This window comes from Thamnophis sirtalis, unplaced genomic scaffold (genome assembly GCF_051295495.1).
Source record: "Thamnophis sirtalis isolate CommonGarterSnake01/CBP01778 unplaced genomic scaffold, rThaSir2_p1.2 scaffold_2, whole genome shotgun sequence".
NCBI classification, from domain to species: Eukaryota; Metazoa; Chordata; class Lepidosauria; order Squamata; family Natricidae; genus Thamnophis; species Thamnophis sirtalis.
Window position 1 is genome coordinate 102,040,074 of NW_028261382.1, and position 13,355 is coordinate 102,053,428.

The 13,355-nt window shown below is 50.2% G+C and overlaps 1 protein-coding gene across 1 annotated transcript in view; it reads right to left on the reverse strand.

Moving 5' to 3' along the window:
* Positions 1–519: 519 nt before the first annotated feature.
* The window catches only part of ZC3H3 (zinc finger CCCH-type containing 3), a 133,147-nt gene continuing 120,311 nt past the window's right edge, over positions 520–13,355 (reverse strand). Inside the window, exons 11-12 of the mRNA XM_087703534.1 lie at positions 8,721–8,899; positions 520–677 (exon numbers count right to left, since the gene is read on the reverse strand). Coding sequence (XP_087559660.1) covers positions 646–677; positions 8,721–8,899 — 211 coding nt within the window. The 3' untranslated portion in view covers positions 520–645. The remainder of the gene's footprint in view (positions 678–8,720; positions 8,900–13,355) is intronic.

The window sequence follows — 13,355 nt, forward strand, 5'->3', positions numbered from 1 at the left end:
TTCTGCAAAATCTCGTTTCTTTCCAGCCAAAAGGTCTCTCTTTGCTGCCCCATTTGTCCAACACAAAGTATCTGGGATGCTACCCCCACAACGATTAACCACCACCCCCACCCGTTGCCCCTCGGCTTGTGCTATTGAAAACCCCCAACCACTGGTGCAGAAAGGAAAGCCAAGGGGGCAGGGGGAGCTGACCGGCCAGGGCGGCCGAGAGGGAGGCACCCTCAGGACAAGGGGGGTTGGGGGCTGCTTGCTTAGGGAAAGGGGGGGGAGCTCAGAACTGAGCGAGGGTCTCTTGAAAGGCGCCCCCCCAGTCTTATCCAGCAGAAGGAACCCAAATGCGGCCTTGGCAGCTGGATTTGGGGAGCGTGGGAAAGGGGAGCGTTCCTTTCTCGCGACCGTAAAAACCACAAAATTTGGGGTGCTGGAGACGGGGGGGGGGGTGTCTTGGTGCCAGCGTCAGTCCTTGCTGAAGGGGGGTGTGTGTGTTGTGTTGAGGTCCTGGCTTCCCCCCTCCCCCCCCCCCCGCTGCTTCAGCCTGGCATTGCTCTGAGGTAGTTGCCGGGGAGGACACCCGATCCCTGAGAAAGAGCGAGCGAGTCCAAAACTTCGTGGCCAGTCAGCCTTCGGTGTTGGCAGGAGGAGACGTCACAGCCTGGGCTTGATCTGCAGGGGCTTTCCTAGAAGGGGGGGGGGAGAGAAAAGAGAGGAGGAGGTCAGCTCTCACAGTGGAGGAAAGCAGGCAGAGAAAAACCCCTGACTCCTCTTTCCCATCCTTTATTAAACCCGCCTCTTTCTCTCCAGGTGTGGCACAGCCTTTCCCGACCACATCTGGAGAGATGGAAGGTCAGCCCTGCCTGCTTCCCCAGGTCAGGGCACTCCATCTCCTCCAGTCTTTCTTTCTCTTTCTTCCTTTCTCTCTCTTTTCTTCCTTTCTTTTCTTTCTCTCTTTTCTTTTTTCTTTCTTTCTCTCTCTCTTTTTCTTTCTTTCTCTCTCTCTTTCTTCCACCTGTCTGTCTGTCTGTCTGTCTACCCACCCACCCAGCCAACCAAATCCAATCCAATCCAATTGAACCCAATCCAACTCAACTCAACTCAACCCAACCCAACCAATCCGATAGAATTGAACTGAACCAACCCAATCTAATAGAATCCAGTCCAGTTCAATCCAACCCAACCAATCCAATCCAATTGAATCCAACCTAACCTAACCCAACTCAACCCAACCAATCTGATAGAATCCAATTCAATTTAACTCAACCAACCCAATCTAATAGAGTCCAATCCAGTCCAATTTAATACAACCCAACCCAACCCGAATCAACCCAACTGAATCAACCCAACCCAACCCAACCCAACTCAACCAATCCAATAGAATCCAATTCAATTGAACTCAACCAACCCAATCTAACAGAATCCAATCCAGTCCAGTTCAATCCAACCCAACCAATCCAATCCAATTGAATCCAACCCAACCCAACCAATACGATAGAATCCAATTCAATTGAACTCAACCAACCCAATCTAATAGAATCCAATCCAGTCCAATAGAATCCAATTCAACCCAACCCAACCCGAATCAACCCAACTGAATCAAATGCTGGCTGGGGAATTCTGGGAGTTGAAGTCCAGACATCTTCAAGTTGACAAGTTTGAGAAACACTGCCTTAGGCTTTCAGGACCCCAAAGGGCCACGAAGAGAACAGCCCTGAGTAAGTAAAATCATAGGTCTGGGAGGGAGTGGGGAGTTTGAAGAGGAGGAGGAGGAGGAGGAGGAGGAGGACTGTGGGGTTTTCTGAGCTCAGTTATTTTTTTGCAGATGTTTTATTACCAGACTGAGTAACATCATCAGTGCTAGGAGGAGGGGGCGGGGAGGTGTGGCTCCCATTTTATATACCATGGCTTGCCTGTATCCTTGGCAATTCTTGATGGGGTGTTGTTTATTGCTTTCAACTCAAGAGCAGCCTAATCAAGAGCACCGCCCCCCCCCCCGAGACTGACAGGACCAGCTCCCTGTCTATAAATGCAGGGAATTCTGGGAGTTGAAGTCCACCCACCTTAAAGCTGCCAAGCTTGGGAAAGAGGGATCTAAGTGATGAAAAACAGACTAAGGTGCTGGGAGTCTCACCTTTTTCAACCTCATTTTACTCCTTCATTTCTTATGAAATTTCATAATTCCACAATAATTTTGTAATTTAGAATAATTGTACAATTATTTCATAAGTTTGTTATTCCTGCTTGTCCCCCCCCTGCCTCTCAAGCACGCCACTGAGATTTCGGTTCTTGTCTCTGCTTTAGAGTTTGGCTTATAACCGTTTGAAAGTTTACACACACGCCTGTCCTTAATGGCCATTTCAATAGTAAGGTTCTTAAAATGGAAAATTTTAAGACAACAACCATCCAAAAAGGAGGAGGGCTGAGAGAGTTGAGACTACATTAGAGAAGAGGAGCTAAGACCTTGTTCGCTTCTAAGTGAAAAGAAAAGAGAGGAGAGGAGAGGAAAGGAAAGGAAAAAAAGGAGGGAAGGAAGGAAAAGAGAAAGAGAAAGAAAAGAAAGAAAAGAAAGAAAAGAAAGAAAAGAAAGAAAAGAAAGAAAAGAAAGAAAAGAAAGAAAAGAAAGAAAGAAAGAAAAGAAAGAAAGAAATTAAAGGAAAGAAAGAGAGAAAGAAAAAGAAAAGGAAAAGAGAAAAATGGAGGGAGGAAGGGAGAGAAAGAGAAAGAAAAGGAAGGAATGAAGGAAAAGAAATGAGAGAGAGAAAGAAAAAGAAAGAAATGGAAGGAACAAAGGAAGAGAGAAAGAAAAAGAAAAAAGAAAGAATGAGAGAAAGGAAAAGAGAGAGAAAGAAAGAAGGAAAAGAAATAAATAGAAGGAAGAAAGGAAAGAAAGAGAAAGAAAGAAAAAAGAATGGGAGAGCAAAAGAAAGAAAGAGCAAAAGAAAGAGAAAGAAAGAAAGAGCAAAAGAAAGAGAAAAAAGAGCAAAAGAGAAAGAAAGAGCAAAAGAGAAAGAAAGAGCAAAAGAAAGAGAAAAAAGAGCAAAAGAGAAAGAAAGAAAGAGCAAAAGAAAGAGAAAGAAAGAGCAAAAGAGAAAGAAAGCAAAAGAAAGAGAAAAAAGAGCAAAAGAGAAAGAAAGAAAGAGCAAAGGAGAAAGAAAGAGCAAAAGAAAGAGAAAAAGAGCAAAAGAAAGAGCAAAAGAAAGAGAAAGAAAGAAAGAGCAAAAGAAAGAGAAAAAAGAGCAAAAGAGAAAGAAAGAAAGAGCAAAAGAAAGAGAAAGAAAGAGCAAAAGAGAAAGAAAGCAAAAGAAAGAGAAAGAAAGAGCAAAAGAGAAAGAAAGAAAGAAAGAAAGAGCAAAAGAAAGAGAAAGAAAGAAAGAAAGAAAGAACGGAAGGAAGGAAGGAAGGAAGGAAGGAAGGAAGGAAGGAAGGAAGGAAGGAAGGAAGGAAGGAAGGAAGGTCCTGGGGCCCACTCCTCATAAATGCAATTATGCTCTTGCAAAGATTTAGCCATGGGTGCAGGTCCATGCGCAGAGTCCCGTGACCGAAGTGACACCTCAGCGTGTGCCTCCCCTTCTCCCCCTTCCGACAAAGGCGAGAATGCTGGGGAAAGATCCCAATTGCCAGGATTGATGTCCTCGGAATCAATACGGGTCCTGCGCAAAGGGAAAGGGAAGCAGAGGCTAATCTGAATGAGTAATCATTTTGAAACGCAGCCCCATCTATTTCATGCCAGGCCAGCAAATGAGGGGAAATCCAGGAGGCAGAAGCCCCGGGACGGCTGAGCGAGCAGCCCGCAAGCCCCCTCCTCCTTTAGCAAGGAGTTCTCACAGATTGAAGGGGCTGTCAGGCCCTCAGCCCCCTTTTCTTGTGGGTCTTTGGCCTGCCTACACTTTCCATTCTTCTGCTAGGCACTTTCTATGGTGGGGAAATGGGAGTGAGATGCTATGTAGCCATAACAACATTCTTTCTAGAAAACCAAGGTCATCCTTTGTCTCTGCACCTGACAGGAACTGGATGGGTGGAAGCTCCCAGCGTGGCAGTGGATAATTGCACCAAGGGATGGACTTGTGTGTGTGTGTGTGGGGGGGCAGATCTTGAACTTTCAACTGGGTGGGAAAACTAGGAAGCCTTCAGATTCGGGTTTTCCCAGATGGGCCAACATGGCTCTCTTCATAAATTAGAACTTTGAGGAATCCTTTGCCTCGGACTCTGATTTAATTTTGGATGCTATTTGGAACCCTGACATTTGCATTTCCGGGTGGCCCAAAAGATATCCATCTGTCAGCGGAGCAAGGATGGGGAAACCCTGGATGTGAACTCGACTAGGAATTGGTTCAGTTCGGTTCACAACAATGAGAGGACCCATTTGATAGGGCACAGGTGAGACCACACCTGGAATCCTGCATCCAATTCTGGACACCACGATGTAGAAAAGATGTGGAGACTCTGGAAAGAGTGCAGAGAAGAGCAACAAAGATGATTAGGGGACTGGAGGATCAAACATATGTTTGCAGGAACTGGGTATGTCTAGTTTAATGAAAAGAAGGACCAGGGGAGACATGATAGCAGCCTTCCAATATCTCAGGGGTTGCCACAAAGAAGAGGGAGTCAAACTCTTCTCCAAGGCACCTGAGGGCAGAACAAGAAGCAATGGGTGGAAACTAATCAAGGAGAGAAGCAACTTAGAACTGAGGAGGAATTTCTGACAGTTAGAACAATTAATCAGTGGAACAGAAGTTGCCTTCAGAAGTTCTCAAGAAGATACTGGAGAGCCACTTGTCCTGGATGGAATACTTTTCTCTGCCTTGGGCAGGGAGTTGGACTTGATGATCTCTAAGGTGGCTTCCGGTCCTAGGATTCTATGTTTATGAATGGAGGGAGGGAGGGAAAGAGTGAGTAATTGGATGGATGAGTGAGCGAGTGAGTGTGAAGGAAGAAAGGGAGGGAGGGTGAGTGAGTGAGTGAATGAGTAATTGGATGGATGTGTGTGAGTGAGTGAGTGAAGGAGGGAGGGAGGGAGGAAGGAAGGAGTGAGTGAGTGAATGAGTAATTGGATGGATGAGTGAGTGAGTGAGTGAGTGAGTGAAGGAGGGATGAAGGAAGGAGTGAGTGAATGAATGAGTAATTGAATGGATGAATGAGTGAGTGAGGGAAGGGAGGAAGGAAGGAAGGGAGGGAGGGAGGGAGGGAGGGAGGGAGGAAGGAAGGAAGGAAGGGAGCAGCAAAAGTATTGCTGGAAGGAGCAAAGAGAAATGCATTTCCCTTTCTGATCCCCCCCCCTCCTTCCATGTCCTACTGGACGGGCTCAGCTGGGTGATCAATCTTGCTGGCACCCCCCCCCCCACTTCTTTCCCCGACCTTCTGTGCATGGGGAGCGGCCCCCATTTATCTTCCTGGAACCAGGTATATCATTTCTACTTAGTGACGGCTCTGGCTAGGAAGTCTCTCTCCCCCACCCCATTATTATGATGATGGAAGGGGCTGGGGAGGGAGGGGAGGGGGGGGCGCAGGGCCAGGACTGGCAGGTGGCCTGGAGGAAAAACCAGCTTTGGCTGAGCTGGTCAGGCCGCCTGCGAGAGACTCTGCGCTTCAAACAACGACGGGCGTCTTTCTGTGAAAACCAACAAGCCTCTCTCCTGCCCTTTGGAGGGAGGCAGGCAGGCAGGCGGAGAGGCAGGGAGGGGAATCCTGAAGGTCCTCTAGTCCAGCCCCCTCCCCAAGGGAGAAATCAACTTACAACTGCTCATTGAGGGACTAAGGCTACAACGGGGCCGACAAAAGGGACTTGTGGCCGTTTTTTACACTTACGACCGTTGCAGCATTCCCACGGTCACAAGCTCAAAATGTGGATGCTTGGCAACTGACTCGCATTTGTGACGGTGGCCGTGCCCCAGGGGTCATGGGATCCCCCTTGTACGACCATCTGGCAAGCAAAGTCAACGAGGAGGCTGGATTCACTTAACGACACTGAGATGTTGGCCTGGGGGAGGGGGCTTCAGAGCTGGCAAGGGGCTCCTTAGAGGCAGGGAGGCAGCTTCTCCCCACAAGGCTCAGAGAACCCCAAGGACCCCCCCCCTGTCCTCCCCCCTGCAAGCTGCATTCCCTTCTAGCACGGATGATGTTGCCTTGTAGGGTCTGCAAGGAAAGCCCCCAGCTCAGAGAGCACCAAAGACCCCCAGTTCTCCTCCCCTTCCTCCTCCTCCTCCTCCTCCTCTCCGAACACCCCACTCCCTCTACCACTGATGATGTTGCCTAGTTGAGTCAGGAAACGTCTACAAGAAAACCACCAAGTTGAGTGAGCACTAAGGAGTTCATAGGCCGCCTCTTCCTTCCTGCAAACCGCCCCTCCCTTCTAGCATTGATGCTGTTCCCTAGCTGGGTCATGAAACGTCTGCAAGAAAACAGGCAAGAGCAGAGAGCACCAAGGACCCCACAGTCATCCTCCCCTCTCCCCCTCTTCTCCTTCCTCCTCCCCTTCCTTCTTCTTCCTCTCCTTCCTCCTCTTCCTTTCTGCACACCCCACTCCCTCTAGAACAGATGTTGTTCCCTAGTTGGGTCATGAAACGTCTGCAAGAAAACAGGCAAGAGCAGAGAGCACCAAGGACCCCACAGTCCTCCTCCACTCTCCTCCTCTCCACAACCCCCTCCTTCCTCCCCCTCTTCTCCTTCCTCCTCCTCTTCCTTCTTCTTCCTCTCCTTCCTCCTCTTTCTTTCTGCACACCCCACTCCCTCTAGCACAGATGATGTTCCCTAGTTGGGTCATGAAACGTCTGCAAGAAAACCATCAAGCTCAGAGAGCACCAAGGGCTCCATTGTTCTCCCCCCCCTCCTCCTCTCTATACACCCCTCTCTCTTCTAGCACTGATGATGTTCCCTAGTAGGGTCATGAAATGTCTTCAAGAAAACAGCCAAGAGCAAATAGCACCCAGGACCCCACAGTTCTCCCCCTTCTCATATCCCTCCTCCTCCTCCTCCTCCTCCTCCTCCTCCTCCTCCTCCTCCTCCTCCTCCTCCTCCTCCTCCATCACATTCTAGCCCTGATGATCAGCGGAGCCTCTGCCTGCAGAGGAGCCCAGGTGGGTCAGGACACCGTTCCAGGTGAGGCAGGGGAGCCCCGAGGGCGGGGGCAAAGGGACCGAGACCCACCGGCCAAGTTCTCCCTGCCGAAACTGGAGCGGTATGTAATGATCAACCCCCCCAAAAGCCCCAGAAGCCTCCTTGAATTTTCCGAAGCGAAAGCGTTTTGCGTTGAGCGTGCTCAGCGGAGCCATTAGAAAACGGGGGGGGTGGGGGGGAAAGATGCTGTAGGCAGCATCTCCCATTAACGTTACGGTGGTGAAATATGAGCATAGAACGACAGGCGTATGGCCTCCAATGTGCAGCCCCCCCCCCTGCACACGCAAACCCGAGTTGCCAGGGGTTTCTCCTCGCTCCAACGACCGTGCGGAGAGCTGTAAAACGTTGACAGAGGGCCGTTGCCGCCCCCCCCCAAATCCCCTTTTCTCTCTTCAACAAGGCTAAGCGGAGTCATTTACAAGATAAGCCCCCTACTCACACACAGCCCGGGGAGGGGGGAGGGAGGGAGGCGAACATCTGCTCGCCCCGGCCGAACTTCTTCAGCAAATTAACTAAAATGGGTGCTTTCTAATTAAATTAGCCCTCGATTGGAAGGGCTGGTGGGGGCATGGGTGACAATTGAGGAGGGGGGGGGCTGTCAGCCGTGATTGGCACGAAGGCTGTTGAAGTGCCAGGTGAAACACGGAAAGGTGCACTACCTGGAGAGGTTTGGCTTCTCTCCGCTGGGCAGGCCGGTCAGAAGTCCAGGAGTTATAGAACTGGACCTCTCCCCCCTCCCCTCCCCCAAAGGGGTCTTACCTGCAGCCCCTGGCAACAAACCAGGTTTCTTTCTTCTCTTCTTCTAAATTTAGAGACCAACGTTAACTACCCCAGGAGCAAAAGGGGGAATTACGCTACACTTCCTTGGTCCAAGTCCCCTACTTGGGCAGGGGGTTGGACTAGATGACCTGCAAGGTCCCTTCCAGCTCCATTAATCTGTTAATCTGCAGGAGCCCGGGGTGAAAGCACGGAACAGGGGAGGAAGCTGTCCAACTGAGAGAGGACCAAGGACAGAGAGAAGGAGCAGCGAGAAAAAAGGGGAAATTGCCTTAATCTGATTTATCCCCTTCGTTTCTTAGCTTTTCCTTCTTGTCAAAACATGGCTCAGCTCTCAGGTATTCTCCTAAGTCCAATTTGTAATCCACCACTACACCAACTTTGGCCCCTTGAAGAGCTGGGGACTTCAACTCCCAGAGTCCCCCAGTTCAGGTCAATTCTTGGAGTTGAAAGTTCACAGGTCTTAAAATTGCTGGAGGCCCCTTGTTCTACATCAGGGCTGTCCAAAGTTGGGAACTTTTAAGACTTGTGGACTTGAACTCCACAAGTCTTCAAGTTCCCAAGTTTGGACGCCCCTGTTCTACACAATGAACCCAGAAGTTGTGAACGCTCCAACCCTGGAAGTTTTGAAGAAGAGATTGTCTGAAATGGTTGAGGGTTTCCTGCCTGAGAAGGGGGTTGGACTAGACGACCTCCAAGGTCCCTTCCAGTTCTGTGCTGAATTTAAAGAGGCCTGGACACCCGATTGGTGCTTTGTCTTCTCTACTGGGGGGGAGAGGGTGGTGGTGGTGTTTGGACCCAGTGGGGCAGGGAGACCCCCCCCACCAATGGCGTACCTGCTTCTTCCCCATTTCTCTCTGTCTTGGGGCCCTCCTCCTGGGGGGAAGTGGGGGGTGACTGGAGAGAGATGAAGGAAGGCTGCTTGGTCAGCCGGCTGTTTTGAGGGAGGATTCTGGGGTACCAGAAGACCCCTCCTCCCCCTGCTGCTCCTTCTTCCTCTTCCTCCTCTTTTCGCCTGCAAGGGGAAAAAAAGAAAGAGCAATTGAGGGGTTTGAAGAGAGACTGGCCAGCCGTTGGTCAGAAATGGTAGAAGGTCTCGTGCCTGAGAAGGGGGCTGGGCTAGAAGACCTCCAAGGTCCCTTCAACTCTGTCATTCTGTTACTATTCCTCATTAGCCTTCACTCCTGAAGAGAAAGCAGCATGCTTTAAATATTTAGATTTGGGAATCAATCAATCAATCTATCTATCTATCTATCTATCTATCTATCTATCTATCTATCTATCTATCTATCTATCTATCTATCTATCTCTCCCTCTCTCTCTCCATCTATATCTATCTATCTATCTATCTATCTATCTATCTATCTATCTATCTATCTATCTATCTATCTATCTCTATCTATCTCTCTCTCTCTCTCTCTCTCTGTCTGTCTGTCTGTCTGTCTGTCTGTCTATCTATCTATCTATCTATCTACCTACCTACCTACCTACCTACCTACCTACCTACCTACCTACCTATCTATCATCTACCTACCTTCCTACCTTCCTACCAATCTATTTTATGATTGATATTCATTCTATGATTCTGTAATGGTCTCCTGCTTGAGCAGAGGGTTGGACTAGAAGACCTCAAAGGTCCCTTCCAACTCTGTCTTTCTGGACTCTTAGCTCAGAGGCTGTGAGTTAGCTCTGGTTTGAGCTGACCGCTACCCTCTCCCTCCCCTCCGGCCTCAGCCCTTCCCTTTCGGGCCACCTGGCCTCGATTTCGGCCCCCTCCAAGAGCTCAGGAGCCCCCTCCCCCCCCAGAGAGGGAGGGAGGGCCCGCTGTAGGTGACGCGCTTCACCAAGTTTGACGTCTGTCTTGGCAGCCGCCACTCCTCGAGACGGAGGAGGGAAGGTGCTATTTAAGAGCCCTTCTCACCTAACCCTCCCTGAAAACAGGACAGGAATGCAGGGGGGGGGCCTCTGGGCCAGCTCCTCGTCTTCCCTTGCCCTGACGGATTCCTGCCTGCGTCCAGCCCCCCCCCCTCCTCCCAGCTGCCCCAAGGGGACATTCTTACCTAAAAAGAGCCAGGAGGAATTTTCTGTCTCATTGACCCAAGGGAAGCGGGGGGGGGGGGCGATCCCAAGTTTACGTAGCTGCCCTGAATTAACTGGGCCAGGGGTATTTGTGTGGCTTTCCTGGGCACTGCCATACAAGGAGGGCTGGGGGGTCTGCGGATCTTCCCCCAGGACCGATATAGAGGCCGAGAGAGGGAGGGGAGGGGGGCTTGGTGCAGGAGGAGGGTCAAGCTCCTTTGCAGGTGACAACAATGGGGTGATCCCCCCAATCTATGGGGAGCGCCGGGCCTGAGTTCCTAAGCCAGGATTCTGCAACCTCCGTCACTTTAAGACGAGTGGATGTCAACTCCCAGAATTGAAGTCTTAAAGTGACGGAGGTTGAAATAAAGGCAGGGAGTAGGCTTAGACTTACAACTGCTCATTTAGCGACCGTTCTAACCCTATTCATTCATTCATTCATTCATTCATTCATTCATTCATTCAGACAGACAGACAGACAGACAGACAGACACAGAGATAGATAGATAGATAGATAGATAGATAGATAGATAGATAGATAGATAGATAGATATGGATGGAGAGAGAGATGGATATAGGTAGGTAGGTAGGTAGAGAGAGAGAGGGGGGGGGATATAGATAGATAGATAGATAGATAGATAGATAGATAGATAGATAGATAGATAGATAGATAGATAGATAGATAGATAGATAGATAAACCTCCCCATTTAGTGACTGTTCTAAACCTCCCCATTTAGCGACCGTTCGTACCCCCCCTCGCCTGCTTTTGGACTGAGCAGGAAACTTGTGATTCTGTGACCACGGAGGTGCCAAAGCGCACCCCAAGAGCTATTCATTTCCTCTGCAATGCCAGAGGGCAGGGATGGGCAACCTTTTAGGCACCAAGGGTTCAAACTGAAAGGACATCCGTGGGCACAGACGTCTCCGAACATGCACGTTCACAGACATGCACGAATGTGCGTATTTGTGGGCACGTATGGACGTACGCATGTGCGGACATGCGCAGCAGAGACCCGAAAACCAGCTAGCTGGTGGCAGCGCAACACGAAGATCTTTTTCTTTCCTGAGTTTCTGTTTCGTCGTTTGCAGGGAAACAGAAGGTCACGAAAGAAACGCCACCGAGTCTCCTGACCGAGGCTTCCCGAGAGCCTGAAGGAAACTCCTGGTCCCCACAAAACCCCCTTCTATTAATTGTCTGTGAGTTCTGATCATTCCCATCCAGCAAAGTCTTTCGAGGGAGGATTTACGGTCACAGACCTCATCTGGCTTGGAGAGCTGCCAGGCTGATAACTGCAGAACTTGGCAAGGAGTCTCGGAGAGTCACGAACCAATTAAGTAAACTAATTGTCTCCTGAAAACTCCACTCCCCTTCTGCTCCTCTTTTATTTTCTCTGGGAGGGGCCATTCACCGTCGCCCTGTGGCCTTACTCCCAAGTCAACCCCTGTTCTTTAGCTCTTCCCTTCGTCTGGCAACTCTGTGCATGCGCACACTGGGAAACAGGCTCCAGCTGTTCTTCTGCCTCACTGATGTCTGACTCCGAAGGCAGCTGATAACTGTTGGACGGCTCTGGCCCTCCTCTTTGCCTCCGACACAGAGCCCTCCTCAGAGCCTCCCCCAGACTCCAGGATTGGCCCATGTCCCTCCCCAACCTCCTCACTGTCCGAATCACATGCCCAAACATGCACAAACGTGCGCATGCCGAACATGCGCACATTCGTGCATGTTTGGGCATGTGCACACTTGTGCATGTCTGCAAATGCACATGCTCACACATGTTTGCATACGTGGGCGTCCATGCGTACACGCATTCATGCACTTTTCAGTTTGGGCCCTCGGTGTCTAAAAGGTTCACCGTCCCTGAGATAGGGAATGAAGTGGGGGGGGGGGCCGCGATGGACAACAGGCCAACATGGCCCAGAATTCATGGATAATTTGACTTGGGACTCTGCACTGTTTGTGGGAACGGCGGAGTCCAGCACGCTTGCTACAGGGGAGGCCCCAGGAGGCCACCGATGTTCTTGGATGATCAGACCATCTCTCCTTCGTCGGGCCGGTTCCTGTTGCCCAGAACGGCTGGCAGGCGAGAGTTATGGATGCAGGGTGCCCACTTCTAAGTCTGCGCCATCTGGCAACTATCACGGATTCTTTCAAGGGTTTTTCCTTCCAGCAGGGATTCCTCTGCTGGCTACCAAGACTGGTTTCCCAAGAGCAACACGTGCCATCCCCAAAGGGGCTTTTTTTCAGGAGGCAACTGGACCTTCTGGGTTTTCCTTTTGAAGAGGTTTCGCTTCTCATCCGAGAAGCTTCTCCAGCTCTGAGTGGATGGCTGGGAATAGAAGGGTTGATGCTCTTTGCAGACAAAGCTAGTCATTTGCACCCTTTTTAGAGGGTCCTTGAGGCCACCTGGAGGATTATCTGTTTCCTCAAGGTCACCTGAGTGGTGCAAATGGGGGTGGAGCCTTCTTGGAACTGCTGAAGGGACTTTGTGTTGTAGACTGGAGATAGGTGATGTCTTACCACTCCCCCTCTGTTCAATTTTGACATAGACGGCCTTCTTGACTCCTCGTTCAAACCAGGTGACCCTGAGGACACAGAGAAACCTCCAAGTGGCCTCAACGACTTGCTAAAAGGATGCAAATGACCAGCTTTGTCTGCAAGGAGCATCAATCCTTCCATTCCCCACCATCCAGCCAGAGCTGAAGAAGCTTCTGGGACAAAAAGCAAAACGCCTTCAAGGAAAAACCAGAAAGTCCAGCTGCCTCCTGAAAAAATCACCTTTGGAAGAACTACGACCTGTATGGCTGAGGATCTCTACAGACTTTTAGCTACACAATTTGGGATGAAGACCCTTTTGAATGATGTGGGAGTGGGAATGGATTTCCAGAGGGAAAAAATGAAGACTACAGGAACCATTTGCACCACTCAGGTGACTCCGAGGACACAGAGAAACCTCAAAGTGGCCTCAAAAGACCCCTCAAAGGATGCAAATGACCAGCTGCCTGCAAGGAGCATCAATCCTTCTGTTCCCCGCCATCCAGTCAGAGCTGAAGAAGCTTCTTGGATGAGAAGGGAAACGTCTTCAAAAGAAAAACCAAGAAAGTCCAGTGGCCTCCTGAAAAAAAAGCACCGTTGGGACAACCAGGACCTGGATGACCGAGAATCTCCGTAGACCGTAACATGCCATGATCTGAAGAGGTTCCCTGGCCAAGAAGCAATAGTAATTCGGCACAAACTCTCTTACAGATTTTGACATCATTTGGTGGGAAGGGACAACGGCCGACCCATCCGGGTTGACTCATCCCGGCCAACTCTCTGCGGGACGACTCGCCGCGGAACAATTTCAACGTGGGATAACCGAAGAGAGGGACCGGGAGAACTGTAGCTTTCCCC